At 34.5% G+C, this 20,462-nt stretch overlaps 2 protein-coding genes across 3 annotated transcripts in view; one reads left to right on the forward strand and one right to left on the reverse strand.

Annotated features, from left to right (window-relative positions):
* Window positions 1–6,353, reverse strand: part of LOC139316147 (programmed cell death 1 ligand 1-like) — a 43,480-nt gene extending 37,127 nt beyond the window's left edge. The window contains exon 1 of the mRNA XM_070942683.1: window positions 6,241–6,353. Within this exon, the coding sequence (XP_070798784.1) occupies window positions 6,241–6,331 (91 nt within the window). The 5' untranslated portion in view covers window positions 6,332–6,353. The remainder of the gene's footprint in view (window positions 1–6,240) is intronic.
* The window catches only part of ADPRH (ADP-ribosylarginine hydrolase), a 38,663-nt gene continuing 21,282 nt past the window's right edge, over window positions 3,082–20,462 (forward strand). The window contains exons 1-2 of one of the 2 annotated variants that reach the window (XM_070942680.1): window positions 3,082–3,192; window positions 5,475–5,649. The gene's annotated coding sequence lies outside the window, so the exon portion shown is untranslated. The remainder of the gene's footprint in view (window positions 3,193–5,474; window positions 5,650–20,462) is intronic. The other variant, XM_070942681.1, reaches the window with a different exon arrangement.

Below are 20,462 nucleotides of genomic sequence, written 5' to 3' on the forward strand. Positions count from 1 at the left end.
AGACATATATTGAGTGCTGACCTTGATAGCGGAATATGGTTCACACATAATGTATCTTCTATATCACTTGTGGTGGGGCCAGCTATGGGAAAGGGCTTTTGCTTTCAGGACTCTCTTCTGAGTTAATTAAAACAATGTTTAATAATTATGTAAAATAAAATATTGTACTGGATGGACAGCTGATACAGCCTAGAACTATCTTACTTATGTTTTCTGATATCCAGCTCTACTAGACTACAAATTTCATTTCTTGTACTAGTTGGCAATAATAGTATTCACAGTGAATGCATCTGGAGGATTCAAAGCTAGAGAATGAGTATCTCAAAGAATTCAATTTTTTAGGGGATCTTCTAGACCACGACTGTCAAAACCATGTCATCATGGCAGCGTCATGTGATGTATCGGGACTTCCCCCCCTTTGCTAAACTGGGCCTGGGCATGGCCAGTGCATGACACATCTGACCCACTGGCCTTGAGTTTGACACCCCTGATGTATGGTATGCCTTTGTTCTATCCAGTTATCAGTCCATAAAAGTGATGTTTTGTTATTTCTTGTCTGCTAATTTAATTCAGAAGCCCTTGAACAGTTTTACCAAAATTTTTAATAATTCCAAATATAATAATATCTCCTGCACCGACTATCTGTAAATTTGCTATTTTGACTTTCATTTTCAGAATTCATACATTCCTTCCAAGCAGATCTTGATTTTCTGTATCATTTTATCATTTGTATGTTCTCTACCAACCCACCTGAAACACACATCAACTTACAGTAATGATACTGAAATTACTCTCCCCTATCAGGCTTACTTTAAAAAAAAAATATTGCATTGTTTACCTTCCAGACACCCAATGTGAAGGGAAAAAGTTATAAGAAGACAAGCAACTTCATATTTTACTTGCTTTTTAAAATTGGATTTTATTTTTAAAACAAGTATAGGGCAGCTTAGGTTAGCTTATAGGATACCTACATTAATTTTATTTTATTGTCTTAAAATGTATTATTTTAAGATAGGTACTTTATGATACAGGGTTTCATACCAATGTAATAAATCAGGAATAAATGTTAGGACAAGAGTATTAAAGCACATCATGCCAGTTCTTTATAATGTTGAGGTGTCTCTGCTTCCAAGTCAATCTTGATTCCTAGTAATTGCCTGGACAAAACAGTTTTCTTGGCAAGATTTTGGAAGTAGTTTGTCATTGTTTGCTTCCTAGGGCTGAGAGAGAGTGACTGGCTTTGTGCCTAAAACAAGACTGGTCTCGGAGTTCCTAGTAACCACTACATTGAACTGGTTTTTATAATGTTCACTGGCTCCCATTTTTTTCTGGATCAGATTCAAGATGTTGCATTTAACCTAGATAAGCTTTCAAGGCCTAGAATTGTGACATCTAAAGCAATGCTTCTTCCCACATTTCAACCCTCTTTCAGAGATGTATAATGAGTGCAATTTAAATGTTAGCATTTGAACAGTCCCCAGGAAGGTATGATGGATATCATCTGTTCTGTGTTTTGGGTGTTATGTAAATATTCCCACTAGGCTTTTTAGTAATGATGATGTTGGGGTTCTTTAACCTTCTATCCTGTTTATTACTGCTTATTCCGTATTTTATTCTATATAATTTATGTGACTTTTGAATGTACTTTCAGTTGTTGAAAATTATAATTGCAACTGCTGTATAAATTACTTGATTTAAAAGAAAAAGTATATAAAGTAAAAGTATATAAATATTTTAAATAAAATAATAAATATATATGTCATCAAACTATTTGCCTAATTAGCTGGTGGGTTTCTTGCTTTTGATCTTGCTTTAATCAAATCAAGTATTTGTCTTTTATATTTTCTTTTTTTTTTTAACTATCTGGTTTTTCCCATTTTCTGTTCTTTCTGAATCATTACATTTGTAAGTTCTTTCACTTTTCATTGGTGATCATCTAACTTTTAAATAACACTTTGCTGAATTAGTTCCTATGCTATCACCCGCTTAGGCCTTTATGTAACTTTCTGACTCTGTTGTAGAATTTCCAAAGAGTTTTTCTTATTGATCAATCCTACCAAAAAATTCAAAACAACTCCATATGTCTTAGATGAGACATTTCAGAGTATTGTTAATTAATTCCCTGATGTCTCTGAGCAATGAATTTAAATATGTTGACATGCTGGACTTTCTGTGAGAATTTTTCCACAACTTGATTTTGATAACTATGGATTTTTCCTCCCCAAGTGAATTAGTTTTGGAATATTTTAATAACTGAGTAATGAATGAATATAAAACACTTTCAAAAATGCTATAGAAAGTAAAGTTAAACATTATTTTCAAGAGCCCCTTGATAACTTTAGTCTGAGATGACAGAAATGGGGAATTTTGTAAAAAAACTGGGGGAAGCCCATAAGGAGATAAGTGGCATGGGAGAATCCCTATGTTGGAAGGGAAACAACAAGAGCTACTGCAATGTTTTTGTTCCCATGTTCTTTGCTGACCGTATCATTAAACAGTTTTTGGTGACTGCTTCAGTTAGTGGGGATGATGGCAGTTGATTGTTCAACTCATCTTTCCACTGAGACTCCTCCTGATTCATTTTATGAACTAATTAAAAAAAAGTGGTCCATAAATAAAATATTGGATGGCAGGTAGAACCATTTTTGTTTTTTTGTTTTCCATGGTAAGAATTGTCTAGTCAGTCTTCTCTCAATTTCTTGGATATAAAGACATATTCTCATATTGGCCTATCTCACATGAACCATAGTACAGTAACTGTGTGACATGTCTTTGCTCAATCAAGGCAACTTAGAGCCATCTTCAATTGTTCCAATTTTAAAGGAATGTCACCCCTCTTTTCCTGAAACCAGTTTTACTGTGGACATGATCTAAAATAATGTGATCAGGGATTGAGATCTGCCAAGTTCTTGTTGTTCAATTTAGGCTGCTACACACATGCCTCCCCTTCCCTTGGCACTGTTTTCCAAGGTCATTCTATTTTGGTCAGAAGTAGCATCTGGTTCTTTCAATTCTCTCACTCCCCTTCTCTCTCCTCTCTCTCCCTCATTTCCTCCTTCTCCCTCCCTGCCCCTTCCCCTCGTCTTAGAGCCCATTTCCATTCTGGAAGCATGGAGCAACCTGAGCAGCACTGGTAGCAATAGAAGGAGGAGCTGTCTAATACAGCAGGACAAAGAGAGCGTGTCTGAGCAAGTTAGTGTCCTTTTTCTGTTGCTTCAATGTACTTCATGTTTGTAAGCTGTTTATATTAAATGTAGATATTAAGATATATCATTTACATATATTAATAGCATGGAAAGCTGTCAAACTTAGGAGAATCTGGGAAAATGGGTTTTTCCAAGTTGTTCCATGGATACACAATCTTGGTGAATAAAGAGTTGGCATGTCTCTTCTGCTTTCTTCCTGAGAATATTGCATGTAATGAGACATCACATTGTTTTAACTTGCCAGCACATTTTAGTTGTGTTTCTGGTTCTTTAAAATATGAGTTTAGTATTTTTTCAGAAGAATTGTAAAGACTTATTTAAAAATAAACTTAAAAAAGCTTTTATGCATTATATTACTTTGTTTTTAATACAGTTTTAATAATACTAATTATTACTGATAATATAGATTTAACAAAACTGATTCTGTGCATAATTTAATTACTACTTCATACTGATCAATTTTTATTTCTTTGATTAATCTTTTTTCTCTTTTTTCATTTTCTTTTTACTTCCCCATAATGGTCCATAAAGGTACTCTGAGTTACATACTCACAATTATGTGACAATATTAAATTACAATTGGTAATATTTATAAAATATTGGAAGAGGCCTTTTGAATACTTCAGAATTATGCAGGCTTAAATTACAGAATTATTTTCATATTGAAAACAAAAACAAATCTGTCCAATTTTCTTGCTTCCTCAACTAGACAAAATTAAGGTAAAGAGAACATTGTTTAATTACATTGGTATTTTAGAAATAATATTATTGAAAATAATTTAGATTGCAACTACAAAGTACAGTAGTTACAAACCATTAATCTTTATAACCTTTAATCTCAATAAGAAGTTACTGGAGGAAGTTCTTAAAGTTCATCCCAAGAAAAAACAATGACAACCTATAACCATTTTGAAACTCTGAAGAGGTGTAAATAATACTAATTTCTTAAGACTACTCAAAGAATTGGGATTTGCACAATTCTATAAGGTCCATATGCATAGGTTTGCTACTCCTTCATCTTTGAGTTAATAAGAGGAAAGATCCATATTTTCTAAATAATCTCTTCAGATTCCATCTTTTTGTAATTTCTCTATTCTTATAAATTTGTTCATTTCAGTGTATATTATAAGAACTGTAAAATCTGTTTGATTCTTTCTCCCTATAATGCATAGATAATTTCCTATCATGTTCTATCTCAGTCATCTATATTTTTAGATTGCAAAGATCAAGTACTTTTAAATTTCCTTCTGGGAAATGTCTGAAGCTCTTGATCTTTTTAGCTATAGAACTTTTCTAGCTCCATGGTTTCCTTTTAAGGGCTGAATAGCCACAACATTGTACTGTGGTAGGATGCTCAATACCATCATGAGATAAGTAAAACAGGTAATTACTGACATTTTGTCAGTTGTTTAAATGAATCCAAAAGAAATGGTGGGAATTCCAAATTCTACTGTATCCATCCATATAAAGGCTTTACAAGCAGTTTTATTTTTAATCTGTTTCTTGTTCATTCTGCCACAAAATCTGATGCTTCCACATGGCTGTTAACAAGTGATTTGAGGAGGATGGCTTTAAAGTGGGTACCCAAGTAGGTTGGACTGGGATTTGCAAGAATTTTTGTGTGTTTTCTTGATTTTTTAATGGATAATTATGGCTCCCATTTCAATTTTTCTCTGCTTCCTCTTCTCATTGTGGTGGAGCACTCTATCTTCAGATTTCAGCATTCATAGTGAAAGGGCCAAGCATCTTCCCTTGGCACTGTTTTCCAAGGTCATTCTATTTTGGTCGGAAGTACCAAAAATAGAGTCACAGACCCCTGTTTCATGCTATCAAAGCCTCCAATATATTAATGAGGTAAAACTTCTTTCAAGAAGTTTTACCTTCAGGTAGTGTTTGAAGGCATACACTACCTGAAAGGTAGTGTATGCCTTCAAACACTTTTTGCATGGTTGAAAAAGGCAATCACAATAAAAAATGTACTGTTCTTTTCAAATGGGAGAAAAACAGACAATCCTGATCCTGTCAATACATGGTGCAATCTTACACCCTGTTCATTTCAACTCCCATGCATGCGTGCATGCATGCATGTATTCATTCATTCAATTTCATTTATGTGCTGCCCATCTCGTATCCAATGACTCTGGGCATCTTACAACATAACAATAAAAATCTCAATGATGGAATTAGTGGAGGTGATGCTTTCAGACATTATTTATCAGTTGTAACCTTCTGCATGTTCTCATTGTTTTTTCCATCTTTTTTCTTTAGGGAAAAAAAATCATTATAGAGGAAAGGGTAGGAGAAGGAGAAGCTCATCCTGGGTCAGAGTCAAGAGAGGAATGCAATTATTATATTCCAATAGGCAGACCAAGTCCAGCCGCTCTTGAATTCCATTAAATCTTATCCAGTATCAGTTTAGTGCTGACTAGATTCCTGTGAATAGGTATGAGCAATAAATCTGTTTAACTGGAACTTAAAACATGCCCTCATTCTTTGCCCGACAGAACGATGATCATTCGAGAAAATCTTTTTTACCAAATAATTTTATGTTGGATAATAATATATATATATTCATAGCTACATTTAATATAGCAAACCAACCAATAAACAACAAGCAACTCATAATTATAGTGGGTCTTTTTCAAACCTCTTGTACTATAACTGATTTTTTTGAGGCATTGAGTTTCTCACATAAATGAAATATTGTTTACGAAACTGGGCAAGTCCCCAAATCCCATCCCTATACTCTAAGTGGAAGCTGAAATAGATTGCCTTACCTGGTGCCTTTTGTCAGTTTATCACTAGTCCTGTTCATTAGGCAGTTCACAGCAAAGGTGAAATTCAGATAGGGACTTTCTGATTCTGGAAGTGATTCCTGTGTCTATTTCTTAGATGTTCATTGCTAAGTGGTAATGAATTACTGCTGTGAAATAAAGCTGAGGCTATTTCTAAAAGTATATTGCATTTCTAATTGGTAACAAGGAAGTTAGATCAAGAGATGCTCTTCTGTGTTTACAGATGTACATTGACTTACCTGAATTACTACGCAGAAGCTCAAAAAGACAAAGCCAGAAAAATCCCTTTAAGCTGAACAAGTTTGGCTTGGTTTTCGGCGTATGCATCATTTCTTCAGTTTACCTGAAGAGGACCAACAAAAGTGCAAGAAGTTACAAAAAGCAAAATAGAAGTCCCACAAGATGAAAATGCTTTAATTCATTTCCTTCCTAATCTTATTATTTTGGGAAACCTGGATTTGTAGCCTGCATTTCCTATAAATCTCAAATTTGGTCATGGTGGTTGGAAAATTTAGAAGATACAATTAATTACAGTAATACATGCAGAGAGCATCAGAATGCACAAGGCTAATTTGGATAAGATTATAGACAAATATACCGATTGTTGCAGCCTAATGATCTAGCACCCCCATAATTATTTTTTCACCTCTGTAGGAATGCACTGTACTATACTATGCGTTTAGTAAATGGTAGTTAATTAAAAAAAACATTGGTGAAACATGGACTTCAAAGATATACAATTACTGTTTGAAAGACATTATATAATTGACATAGAAATAACAAACCAGTGTTAAATCAAATTTCAAGAATCAGATCTAGATTTATCTACAGTAATCCACAAATTCATCACTATATTGTGGATTAAAAGATGAAAAAGACATGTACAAACATACAAAAGTTTTGGGGTATGTGTTTGTATGCTCAGAAAATGCACAGTCATCTCTCTCTCTCTCTCTCTCTCTCTCTCTCTCTCTCTCTCTCTCTCTCTCTCACACACACACACACACACACACACACACACAATTTGTCCTAAAACAAGTACTTTGGAGCTTGGTCTGAAAACAGACTGAAAATTAATAGAATGATACCTGTAATATGAAGAACTTGAGCAAATATACAGTACTGAGGAGAAAACCAGGTAACAATAAATTTAGAGGCAATGGAAAAATTAGAATAGACTATAGAAATTAAGATTTAAATAGGAACTGAGGTAAAATTAAATTGTGTTAGTGCTGTATATAATTTGAATTCAAGATTCTATAAATACCCATAAAGAAACAGGTAAGAACTATTTTAATTTCCATATCTGCTAGGGGAAGTTATTAAGATGTAAGAAGGAAGACATAAGTAATATTGGGATGGTAAAGATTCTAAAATGAAAATTTTATATGGAAAATATGAAAGAAATAAGATTAAGATTGAAGTGGCAGATCAGGTGTTACCAAATATACAATAAAAGGACGTATCAGGAAGTAAAAGAAAACTAAATATTTGTTCTTTCCAGTGGAAATTAATTATTACAGTGGATTGATTATAATATTTAGGAACAAACAAGCAGTTATGGTTGGATCTCAAAAATGAGTTCCACGCCCCTCTCTTATCTGATCTCTGCAGATCAGGCAGTCACCAGGTGAGTAGAGGGTAACTGGTGGCCTAGATAACAGCAATCATTTCAGCACTAAGAATCTTTGTTAACATAGGAATATGGGTAAACTGCTAATGGTCACTGCAGCATCCTATCTTTCTTATTTTTAAACAAAGGTTTTTCCACATTGCTGAAATGAAGTGCTATCCCACCCATCCTTGAATTAGCAGAAATCTACTTGACTCATTTGCTCATTTCTCATTCTGAAACACCTCTATTTTCAGTACAGTTGAACTAATGTTCTTTCAGGATAATCCATTACAAAATGTAAAAAAATTGACCAAGCTTGAGGCTGTCCTTAGATGGTATCAGAGTACTGTAAACAATTTAAGTCTGTTTCACTCATAGGTGCTAGACAAGTAAAAGTCAACATCATAGTGACAGTGCAGAGTATTTTGCCAGTGCATATTTGTGCTAGGGTTCAATTCATTCATTCATTCATTCATTCATTCATTCATTCATTCATTCATTCATTCAATTAATTTCAGGTTCACTTGACTCCCAAATGATTCTGGTAGGCTTCAAGTGGTTCATAATTAAGTGTTGTTTGCATGAATCTACACATACTTATGGATGTTTATTAAATTGGTTGTTTTTCTTCTTCCAACTATATAATCTATAACAAATGGTTCTTATTCCCAAGCAAAAAATTATTCTCAAGTTATTTGAATGCTCTGCAACTAAAGTAACTATGTATTTAGAAGGAAGACCATTAAATCCAGCGCTAGTAGTGGTTGGAGGAAAAAATTGCTAGGTACATTTCCTTTCATAATTTAAAATATTCCTAATAATCCTAGGAATTGAAAGGGGAAAGGAAAATTCTAAATTTTGATGAAATAATAGATTAAATGGACCTTAAATAAATAATCAGTTTTGAATTATCTATTTGGAGTACAGCAAAAGATAGCAAGAATAAGGAAGCAAGAAAATCCTTTATAGTCAACTTACAGTAAGCAGAATCTGTGATTAGTCGCTTGCACTACAAATCAACACTCTTCTTTCAGCTGTCTGATTTACAAAGTCCCAAGTCACCAATTCTTTAAACAATGATCACAGTAAAAGGTTAAAAAAAACCTACATGTACCACCCACACAACTTCTCTTTTTCGATGTCTGAAATATTGCAGCTTTCATCAACACTTTCCATTTCATGAGAGACAGGCTGATAAATCTAGCAACTGTACTAATCAGCAATACGATCCTTAAGGAAGTGTTTTTGAGTTATAAATACGAATTAGTAAATGTAGGCTTGACGTATTAGTAGCTGTGTTGTACTTTTACATTGCAAATATCTCATGCTATATAGACCACTTCCTAAATTGTTCTGTTTTACATTTATTTTTCGGTATTATGTCATTAAGTCATGTGAACGTGAACTTCCTTGTTAATTTTCCAGAAAGCAATTCCATGCATTTTAAATTCCATGCATTTTATGAACTCCTTTAAGAGGTAAAACTGCTGGGTATTTATCTAGTGAGGACAATGTATAGTACTGTATGTAAATGCTGCTTTATGTAGAATGAAAAGAAAATTATGTAGTCAAAGAAAATCAGTGATAATATTTATATATGATAATATTAATTTCAGTTTTAATTATATAATGGGGAAGGGAAATCCACTTTTTAGATCAGATGTCTCCAACCTATTTTTTCCAAAAATGCAGTTACAAACCTCTGAGGACTGGCCATGCTGATTGGATATTTTAAGAGTTACAATTTAAGACTATCTGGAAATTGTTAGATTGGTACAATGATTCCTACTACATTCTGGAATCCTTCCCAAGTATTGTATTAATAGGGCTGCAAAATCTAAAATTATTAGCACCATTGAAGCTGCCCCTTAAGTATATTTGGAAGAAAACAAGAATGTAATAAATGAAAACATTTATTTATTGAAAATATATATCACTACCTATCTACTCTGGGTGATAAGCAATCTATTTGCTTATACACACACATATAATTTTTAATATTGATAATGTGTATCTCACAATCCTGACTAAAAATGATTCAGTACAAAAAAAGAAAAAGCGAGACACTATATCAATTTCACAAAACTGAAGCAGATATATTGGGCACTCCTAACAGCCTAGCACTACTATCTGGAGAAAAAGCCAGATTTTAATTACCTTCCAGAAAGCTAAAAGGTTCAGAGCCTTCAGATCTCAAAATGCATAATCAAGACAAGCTGCAAAAGTCACTCTCCCAGTATTGTTTTTAAATATTTGCTATGTATTAGATATTACTGTGGAATTAAGTTTTTCTTTTAAAAAAGGAATTCTAGTAATGCATAAGCTTTTATGGCAGAGAGTATCTTCTTGTTTGATGTGAAGAAGTAGCATTATAATGTGATTTGAGGACTGTTTGTGTTTTGATCTACTTCAGTAACAGAAAAATTATCTGTCCATGGAGATTCTCAGTCACCAGATCTTAGTTGTCTCAAAGGTGCTTTTTTAAAAGGCAACTGGACTGTTTTTTTCCTGATTTTTTTTTTTTTTTACTGAATTTGGAACACCATCAGAATTTATGAAGCTTCTTGGATCAGAAGAGAAATGTTTTCGTTTTCTTCTTCCTGAAGGAAAAAAAACCCAGTCCAGCTGCCTTTTGAAAAAGCATATTTGAGACAGAAAAGTTATCTGTTTAAATAATAAGACAAATTTTGCCTTAGCGGGTTTTCTTCTGTAAACTGTAAAAGGTTTTTCTGAGCTTTTCTGTTTTCCAAAACTGAGGGACTGGTGAGTCTTTCATTTAAACTTTTTTCAATTCCTCTATCTAAACTCATATATTGTCTGGATTTTTTAAAAACATTGACGGGCAGTAGGACATGTATTTATATTAACTACAGACAAAGTGGGGATTTTTAGAAACCAGATTTACCATGAGTTCTGAGAATACTGAATAAAATGGATCAGAATATTTTCAGTATTTTACAAGAGACAAGACAAACAACTATTCAATATTCCTGCGTGATAGGGATGAGTCAGTAAATTATTGAAGGTGTATAAGACTGTGATTTCAAAGCATTAACCTTAAAGCCCATTAGAAGTTCTTTAAAATCTGATCAATTATTTTCAGAGTAAATTTATTTTCCATGAAACTAACACATATTTTAGCCTGAAAGGGGAAGCATGTACAGAAAAAGAGGAAGATTCTCAGCATCAGGCACATTTAAGAACATTATTAACAGTAATAATGATAAACTCAAAGAACTTTAGAGGAAAACCAAGCGTGCAAAAATAAAATAAAACCAACACAATTCCAACAACCAGAAATAAACAGATGCAGGAAAACAAAGCAACAGTAATATTGCTGAAAATAAAATAAATAATCTGAAAAATAAATGCAAACAATTAGTTGATGTTTCCAACACATTTATCCATGAGAGAGTAATATATCGGGATAACTCCAAGCTTTACAGAAAGATAAAAATATTTTAAAGAAAAACCTAAGTGGTTGAGACACACACAAAATTATTCAGCAGACTATTAAGAATATTTTGCCTCCTCTTTTGCAGAATTAAAAAGATTTTTTACAAAAAAGGAGCAAATTCTGTAAATTGACTACTGAAGACACTTGAATTAGAAGTGCAGAACTGAAGAATATTAAGTATTAGAATATTATATCCTGAAAGGAACTATAGTTATTGCACTAGAGTGGGAAATAACTTACTCTAACTTACTGTATCATTGTGTAGATGTGTAGATGTTGTCGGGGGAGGGGTTGTTTCCTGCTCCCTGTGCTTTCCCATAATAATTCCACACAGAGCTATTAATTTGAGATGAATGGTGATATAAATTGAATAAATAAATAAATACATAAATAAAACTCCATGCTTTTCTTTGTTGTTACCAAAATTTACACAGGAAGGATCTCCTTTGAAACCACATTTGCTTTTTCAAGTGCATCCCTTGAGCAGGGAAAGGTTTACCTTAGATTTGGATTAGACTGAATCTGATAAACTTGAAGATATTCTAACCACTGGAGATCTTTGGAGCAAAGTGCAGAGTGTGAGATTAGCTTTGCTTTCCCATGCAGCACAACAGTTAAGGGGCTCTCCTAATACCAGAGGAAATCATCAGGTGCTTTGAGCAGTCATGATCTCTCGGCCTAATTTGCATCACAGGGAAGTTCTCTTAACAGGAGGTTGTTCTATATACTATTTCTAAAAGAAAGCAGGGAGATAAAGTTTACAAGCAAGCAACTAAATATAGAAAGAAATAGGGAAGATTAGCATGCACCTTCAAATATTTGCCTCCATAGAATGATTATAGGTCATCAGGTTGTTTTTAACACCTAGTGACCACATAGATTTTTTTCCAAGAGCTTGCTGCAATTAAGCCCCTGAGCCTTGCAGTTTGGTATCACTGCCCATAATCAGATGGCATAGAAGCGTGTCTTGTTCCTTGCTACTGGCAAAAAAAGCCAAAACAAGCCAGCTATCCTGTCCATTTGACTTGTGGCCTGTCATTAATTGCAAATTACCAGTCAGGACTAGCTGGTTTTCTGTTTGCTTTCAAATACATTTTTGTATATATGTGTGAATACACACACACACACACACACACACACACACACACACACACACACGTAAATGTTTCCCCTGCCCAGTTATGTCTGATTCTAGGGGGTGGTGTGCATCTCTGTTTTTGGCCGAGGGAGCCAACATTACCCAAAGACATTTCTGTAGTCTTGTGGCCACCAGCATGACTATAGGCCAAGATGCACAGAACACTGTGACTTTCCCTCTGAAGTGGTACCTATTTATATAGTCACATCTGCATGCTTTTGAACTGTTAGGTTGGCAGGAGCTGGGCAAGTAACGGAAACTCACTCTGTTTAATGACGTTCAGGTCTTGACTTTCCAACTGGCAAGCCCAGTGTCTTAACTGCTGAGCTATTGCACATGCACATGAACATGCATATATACACACACAAACATAAAGATTACAAAAATATACTGTATGAACATTCATTTGGAATAGCTGAAAATGGTAAAAACACCTGTAGTTTACCAGAATTTCATGCTATGTATTAAGCAAAACAAGAACACTGCAATGGCAGCTGGGAAAAGAAAACGTTATTTAAATATTATTCTCTACAAGGATTTATAAACTTTTCAGGTTATGGAACTTGTTAAAAACTGTTCTGGAATCTTTAATCAAGAGGGAAATCACTAATGATAAAAAAATAGCAATAAGTTTTGCCTGCTGTGGTTTATTTCGGAAAATATATGTATTAGTATATTAAAGTTATCACAGTTTCACAAAGCAAATGCCTCAATTATTGTCCAAGATACTTATTTTAAGTAAATTGTTTATTGTAACTGCAAAATTAACATTTCCAGTAAAGAAAAATTAAAACTTGACTCTCACAATTACTTCAGTAGCTAATGTTTTAATCAAACATATCAATGTTCAGTGACTCGGGTGTAATTGCTTATGGATGCTCTGGACATGTTCAAACAATATTATTTCTTCTTCATTATTGTCATATTTAGTTTATCTTGGATTCACATCAATTTCTCACAGAACCTTAAAGGTTCTGAAAGACCCAGTTTGAAAAACTCTTATTTTACAGAATGTAACAGTGAAAATATTTTTTTACAAGCTTAAAGTTATCCCACCAATGAAAAGCTATGCAGATCAGTCACAGCTTTCAGTCATTTTTATATATCATACTTAGATTCTATTTACTTTTTACATATTATTTTTTTATCGCATCTATTTCTTTTGTAAGCAATTCAGGATAGCTGTTCCTGAACAACAAAGCTGTTTTTCCAACAACAACAACCCTGTATTGGTCTAAGAGAGAGTGATTAGTTAAAAGTCACTCAGTGACTGGGATACAATACTATTAGATCTGGGGAGGGTGGTGTTAAGTTTATTCCCATTGAGAACCGGAGAAATCAAAGCCTTTCCTGCTTCCCCAGAAAGCTCTGCAGGTAAATAGTGATCTTGATCAGACAGGGCTGAGGATGAAAGTAAAGCCTCCCTACCAACATCTCTGCAGGGAAGATTGCTTTTGCCATCAATGGCAGAAGAAAACAGCTTTTGATCTAGACAGGTGGTAGGAAGAGATTAGAATTGACCATTACTGATGTGAGGGTGTTTGTTGTGTATAGGTGAGGCAGAGAAAGTGGAAAAGGTCAAAATATTCTGCGACCATTAATTTAGTTCTTCACTCTAGACAGGTTACTCACCCAACCCATGTTGATGGGAAGGTAGATTCCCAATGGCAATAAGGACACAAATAACAAGCCACACTTAGTCCAGACAGCAATGTTTTCTAGAACAGTTAATTTCAAGAAAAATAATAATCTTTCTACCACATATGAAGGCATATGAAAGGGATAGTAAAATTAATTACAATTACATTATGTGGAAAATTTCTGCTCACAACTGCTCACAACTTGTCTATTCATGATCTGGGAAGTCCACAAGCAACTGGGATAGGTGATTAAAGGAAAATTCCATCACAGGTTATCTTTGTGTGTGAGTGTGTGTGCGTGTAAGAGAGAGAGACACAGAGAGAGAGAGACAGAGAGAAAGAGAAAGAGGGAGAGAGAGGAAGGGAGGGAGAGACAGAAAAATGAATATCTGCAGATTAGGGATTGGTATTATAGCACTGAAATTTTCCAAGTTTGGTTTCTGGATGCTGATCCTTCATTATCCTTAATTTAGATCAACTCAACAGTGCAGGAACTCTGGAGAAATGAAGTTCACTAGTAGGCAGGACTTTGCAAAAATTTGGATGAAATTATATTGTGGGCCAGTTTTGTTTTGCAAATGATTTATATCTTGTTGGTGATAGTTTATTTTTTTGCCTAATAAGGAGATGGTTCTGTATTGGTTGTTTTCTATATGACCAGTATTGTTGATATCTATTTGCTGGTATTGGTGTTGTTCTTCCCCTGGGTTTACTGAATTTTAGTTTGATGTTGGTTATTATATAATAAATATTATTTTTCTATTTAAATCATTAACATGGTGATCAGCAGCTAACACCTTTTTAAATATAAAATGAATATTAACAATGGGTAAAAAAACCTCCGTCTCGGACAAAATCTAGACAAAATAATTGACAAAGACTTGTCAATGAGTCAATATCAGATATGAACACTCAGACCCGCAGAGTTCCAGCTAACTACTTGTTCTGCCTTCAGTACAGGAATCTCCCCAGTCTGGCAGTGTTCCCTTGTGAACAATTAGATAAACCTCCAAGGAATTTAGGGAGGGTCAGTCCTACCTCTTTTGCAGTTGCACAGTGACTCAAGGCTGACTCTATGTTGATCTCTTCTCTGCTGGGTTCAGTGCTTCCCAACAGTCAACTAACATTCCAAACTGCTGATCCTAGGTTGATTCATTCATTTAGAAAATCTGTATCTTATACTGTATATATGACAATTCTAGGCAGCTCACAATGAAATTCATTAAAAATCAGAATAACTATAACCAATTGAACTCCATAGTCCTTATATCTCATCCACAGCATCATTCTACATTTGCTAGGGTCATTTCTATCTTGCCAAATGCTTGATGGTGTTCACACCCTCTTCATACCCTTCTAGAAGGCTAATAGGGTGGGGCCTCCAAATATCAGGGAGACACTGTTCCATAGGGTCAGGACAGTCATAGAAAATGTGGGTCTCTTAGGTCTCATCAGATGGCAATATTTAAGGGAAGGAACATGGACCATACCCACCCTGACAGGATGGATAGTTACCCTCAAGGAGAAGCAGTCCTGTACTGTAGATAATCTGGCCCTATGCCATTTAAAACTTTAATGGTGATAACCAGCACCTTGAATTGCACCTGGAAAGCAACTGGAAGCCAAAGAGCAGCAATGTAACATGGGAAAGAAGTGCTGCCCTATAGAAAATTGAGGATGACAATTCACTGCACCCTGGGGCGGACGAACAAGGAAGCAAAGCCACTGCATTCCAGAGTTGAGTCTAAGCTAATTCCTCTCCACCCAGACTTTCACAGACTTCAGGTACTGGATAAACACCTGAATGCCATCATCTGCCTGGCATGCCTGCCTGAGATGTATAATTGAATATCGTCAACATACTGATGGTACTGCAACCCATGCTGTTGAATGACCTATTTCAGAGGCCTTATTTGCAGATGTTTAATAGGAAAGGGGAGAGGCCACAGCCAGCCCACATAGAAGAAGCTTATCACCACCAACTCTATTACTAACCACAATTAGAATATTGTGTACTATTCTGACCGATGTACTTCTCAAGCATCTTGCAGAGCTAAGGGGGAAAGTGCAAAAAAGAGTAACCAAAAAGTCTGTGAGGAAAGTTTGCAAAATGTAGTGTTTTTAGCTTAAGGAAAGAAAAGTAACTGAAGTGATTATGATGTTAAGTGTACAAACTGATACACACTGCAGGAAAATGGGCTAGAATGTGTTCTGTTCCTCCTCTTGAAGCTCTGAGGTTGAATAGTAGAAAATTTAAACACCTAGAAGAGATATTAGATCATATGGTACCTGGTTAATTTACTACCACAGGGTGTAGTAATTAGCAAGTTGGACAAAGGATCAAACACATTTATAGAGAATAAGGCTATTGTGAGTTATTAATCACAATGGCTATACAGTATATTAGCATTAGGGATAGTGAATATCTCCATATGTGGTCAACAATCTTGTACTCCCATCATGCTTATGGGTTTCCCAGACCTGAGAACAGAATTATAGAATAGATGGGTTTAACATAATCCAAACCAATGCTCTTATGATCTTTTTTGGCCGGTTTGAGCCTTGTCCTAAGGTTCATAACTGCTTCAAGGGCTTGAATGACATAATGAGGCATGAAAGATTAAATTTCATTCACAAATTATTAAACATCATACCAAAGATGAACTTCAGGTGATGTATTTTGCATATAGTGGAGTTTGACTCATAAAGAATATTTAAATCTCTGTCTCTGACATTTAGCAGTGGTCTACTAGGGCTTGAACATTTCTCTCTCTCTCTTTGGTAGTTTTTGAGAATATCTAACCTTTATCTGTTCCTCATATGCTACGTAGCAATATTTCTCAGTTCTCAAAAATATAGAATATAGAACGAATGTCCAAAAATAAAGAAGTTGCTGGTTCATAGTTTATACTGCTGACCTTTTTTTCTCTTACCATAGAATATTTCAAGAGGAAACAACAAAAGAGGGGTATGTTATTCAATAGGCTGCCCCTCTGCTCCTGGATAAGGGGCTTGTGACAATAATAAGAAAGGGAGAAATTACAGTATTTTAACTCATGTCACTACTCAATATTGTTTTTTCCCCATAAGTTGCAAGGAAAATAATTGTATGACAATGCACATGCATTGAGAGAAAAACTTACTGTTGCAATATTTTCAGGATCAGACTCAATAAAATTAGTGAGAGTTAAAGGTTTAAATATACTTCCTTTTATTTACAATAGGCATTCTATATTCACTGAATATTCACAGATAGAAGCCAGGAAAAGGGTGTAGGTGGCTCCTTATATATACAATGGGTGGAGCTATAAATGGGAGTGGTGAATTATGAATACATTAAGAAGTGAAGAATAAGTTAACCCCTGATACCCCATTCATATACTATTTACACATTAGAGAATAAGGCATTTACATCTAACAAATCCCCCTCTAAATGCCGATTCGTTATACAACACCAATTACATTCTGATTCAGGACAATACAAGACATACAATTTAGATGTTAAATATTTGTGTTGCTTAGAAGGTAAAGGCTTTGTCAATATGTCAGCTAATTGTTCTGAAGTATCACAATGCACTGCTTTAATAAATCCATCCTGAGATAATTGCCTCACATGTTTAAATTTTATATCTATATGCCTGGACCTTTGTCCAATGGCATCAGATCTAGATATTTCAATGGCCGCTTTATTGTCTTCATGCATAACAAAAGGCAAAGCAGGTTTTTTCCAAACATCTGAAATTAAATCATTAAACCATACAAGGTTATTTGCAGCTTTGGATAAACAAACATATTCCGCTTCTGTCGTTGAAGTGGCTACTAGTTCTTGTTTACCAGTATACCAGTAAACTGGACAGTCATTTAAGAGAAAAATATAACCAGATGTACTTTTTCTGCATGATGTGTCTCCAGCCCAGTCCGCATCTGCATAACATGCAAGCTTTGGTTCTTTATTATCACTAGGTTCTAATACTAAGCAAAAATCTAGTGTACTTTTCAGATATCTTAAAATTCTTTTAACAGCTTCCCAGTGATACATTGTTGGTTTGCTGACGTGTCTGGATAATAAATTGAGTGGTAAGGCGATATCTGGTCTAGTCCAATTAGATATATAAAGAAGTGAACCTATGATTGATCTATAAAACGTGTTATCCTTGAATTCAGGGGAAGATTCATCAGTATTTCTAAGAAAATCAGTTTGCATAGGAGTATCACAGGGTTTGGCATTGTTTAAATTGCATTTATTTAAAAGTTCTATAATCTTATCTCTCTGAGTAAGTTTGAATCCCCTTCTAGTCTTATTAATTTGAACACCAAGATATTTGTTCACTTTACCTAGAGATTTCAACGAGAAATGTTCATTTAACTTATTTACAAAAGTTTCTCTTCTCTCTTTGTGTTTTCCTATATATAAAATGTCATCTACATAAATCAACACAAATTCAATGTGATCATCACCCTTTTTGACAAAGAAACAGTTATCAGCAGTGGTAGCGTTGAAATCCATGGTCTTAAGTACTTTTACTAAACAATCATACCATCTTTTACCAGATTGTTTTAATCCGTATAAACTCTTGTTCAACAGCCAAATTTCATTTTTGTTGGTGTATTGACTGTGAGGTGCTCTTACGTATATTTCCTTATCTAGTTTTGCGTGTAGATACGCAGTCTGTATGTCATATTGAAATACATCAAGATTGAGTGCTGATGCTACCACTAGAGCTGTTTTGACACTCTCTGTTCTTACAGTGGGGGAATACGTGTCAGTATAGTCCTCCGGATATTTCTGTGCATAACCTTGTGCAACTAATCTAGCTTTATATAGAGTATTGCCTCCTTCTAAGTTCTTAATTTTATATATCCACCTGGTACCAATAATTGTTTTATCTTTAGGTGCAATTGCAGGTGTAAATACATTTAATCCTTGTAAACTTTCCATCTCTTTTTTCATAGCTAATTTCCATTTTTCTTTTTCTTCACGAGGGAGTTTTAACACTTCCTCATAAGTATTAGGTGTTATTGGCTCACCATCCATATGCATTATGTAATCTCTGTATTTATTTGGCATTTGATTTCTGTTGTTTCTAATGACTCTTTCAGGTTTGCTATTGTTATCATGCAAATATCTTGCTTCTTTTTTTGTTAGTGTGTCTGTCTTTATTTTGTGTTGGCTATTTGTCCAAGTTTTGGTTTTGCTTTTATATTTGTTGATATCCTGTTTTTCTATGGTCCCTTTCTCATGAGATTTTGTATCTTTACATTTATTTGGAAATATTTCATTAAGATGTAATTTAGACCAGTTGGCCTGTTCATGGAACACAGCTGTTCTGGAAACTATAAATTTGTTATTATTATCAATGAATCTGTACCCTTTGGTGCCAGTTTCATATCCCATAAATCTGAGTCTTCTGGATACGTTTTCTCCCTTTCTTCTCAACTGCTTAGGTATGTGTACGTCTGCAGTGACTCCAAATATGTGCATGTGTGCTAATTTTGGTTTCCTATTATACATTACTTCATATGGTGTCTTATTTACAATACTGGACCAGGTTCTATTTTGTGTGTAATTTGAATAATGTAAGGCTTCTGACCAAAATTGTTTGCTTAAGCCAGCATCCTCCAATGTGCATCTAATCATGGTTTGTAATGTGGAATTCTTTCTCTCTGCAATCCCGTTCTGAAACGCAGAAAATGGACTAGACGTGTAATGTAGCATTCCTCTATCCTTTAACCATTGGGAGAATTCTTTAGACATGAATTCACATCCCCTATCTGTCATAATTTGTTTTATTCTGATATTGTGTTGTGTTTCTATGCGTTTGTAAAATTCCTTAAATTTTTGAAAGGTTTCATCTTTGTGTTTTAATGTATAAACAAACCCATAACGGCTATAATCGTCTACTATTGTCAGGAAGTAACGTTTTCTATAGGTGATTGATGGAGTTAATGGGCCAACTAAGTCCATGTGTACTAAGTCAAAAATTTTATTAGTTGATCTAGTAGATTTTCTTGGCCTGGGACTAGTTTTTAGTTTTGTAGATTTACATACTGAGCATTCCAAATAGTTTTCACAATTTTTTATTTTGACACCTTCTGCGTGTTCAGTCATTTTTTGTACTACAGGAAAACTGGCATGTCCTAACTTCCTATGTAAGATGTGAGCACACTCATCATGAATTGGTTTACCTATTTTTGGTTTTTTTTCATTGTGTGCATCTGCGTGATCATGAGATATTTTACATTCATCATTGTCACTGTTGCTAATATTTTCATCATCTGCTTCAATACAATCTTCCATATTTGAATCAATGTTATGCAACCATTTTTCCTTTGTTATCAGATAAGGTAGGCCTCCTTTAATCATCACAGTGCCTATATTTATTTTATTCTTCTCCAAAGTCGCTTTTCCCTTTGAGAAAACTATATTAATGTCAGAATCTCTACTTAGTTTTATGGCACTTAGTATGTTATGAGGTATTTCAGGTATTAACAATACCCCCTCTATTTTTCCTAGACCAGGCAAGGTTACATTTCCTCTGCCTAATACTTGAACCTTTTCTTGGTTAGCTACCTTTATTACAAATTTATCTTCTGTAAATGAAGACAATATA

Source organism: Pituophis catenifer, unplaced genomic scaffold (assembly GCF_029215685.1).
Source record: "Pituophis catenifer annectens isolate HBS135680 unplaced genomic scaffold, rPitCat1.0.hap2 SCAF_4, whole genome shotgun sequence".
NCBI classification, from domain to species: domain Eukaryota; kingdom Metazoa; phylum Chordata; class Lepidosauria; order Squamata; family Colubridae; genus Pituophis; species Pituophis catenifer.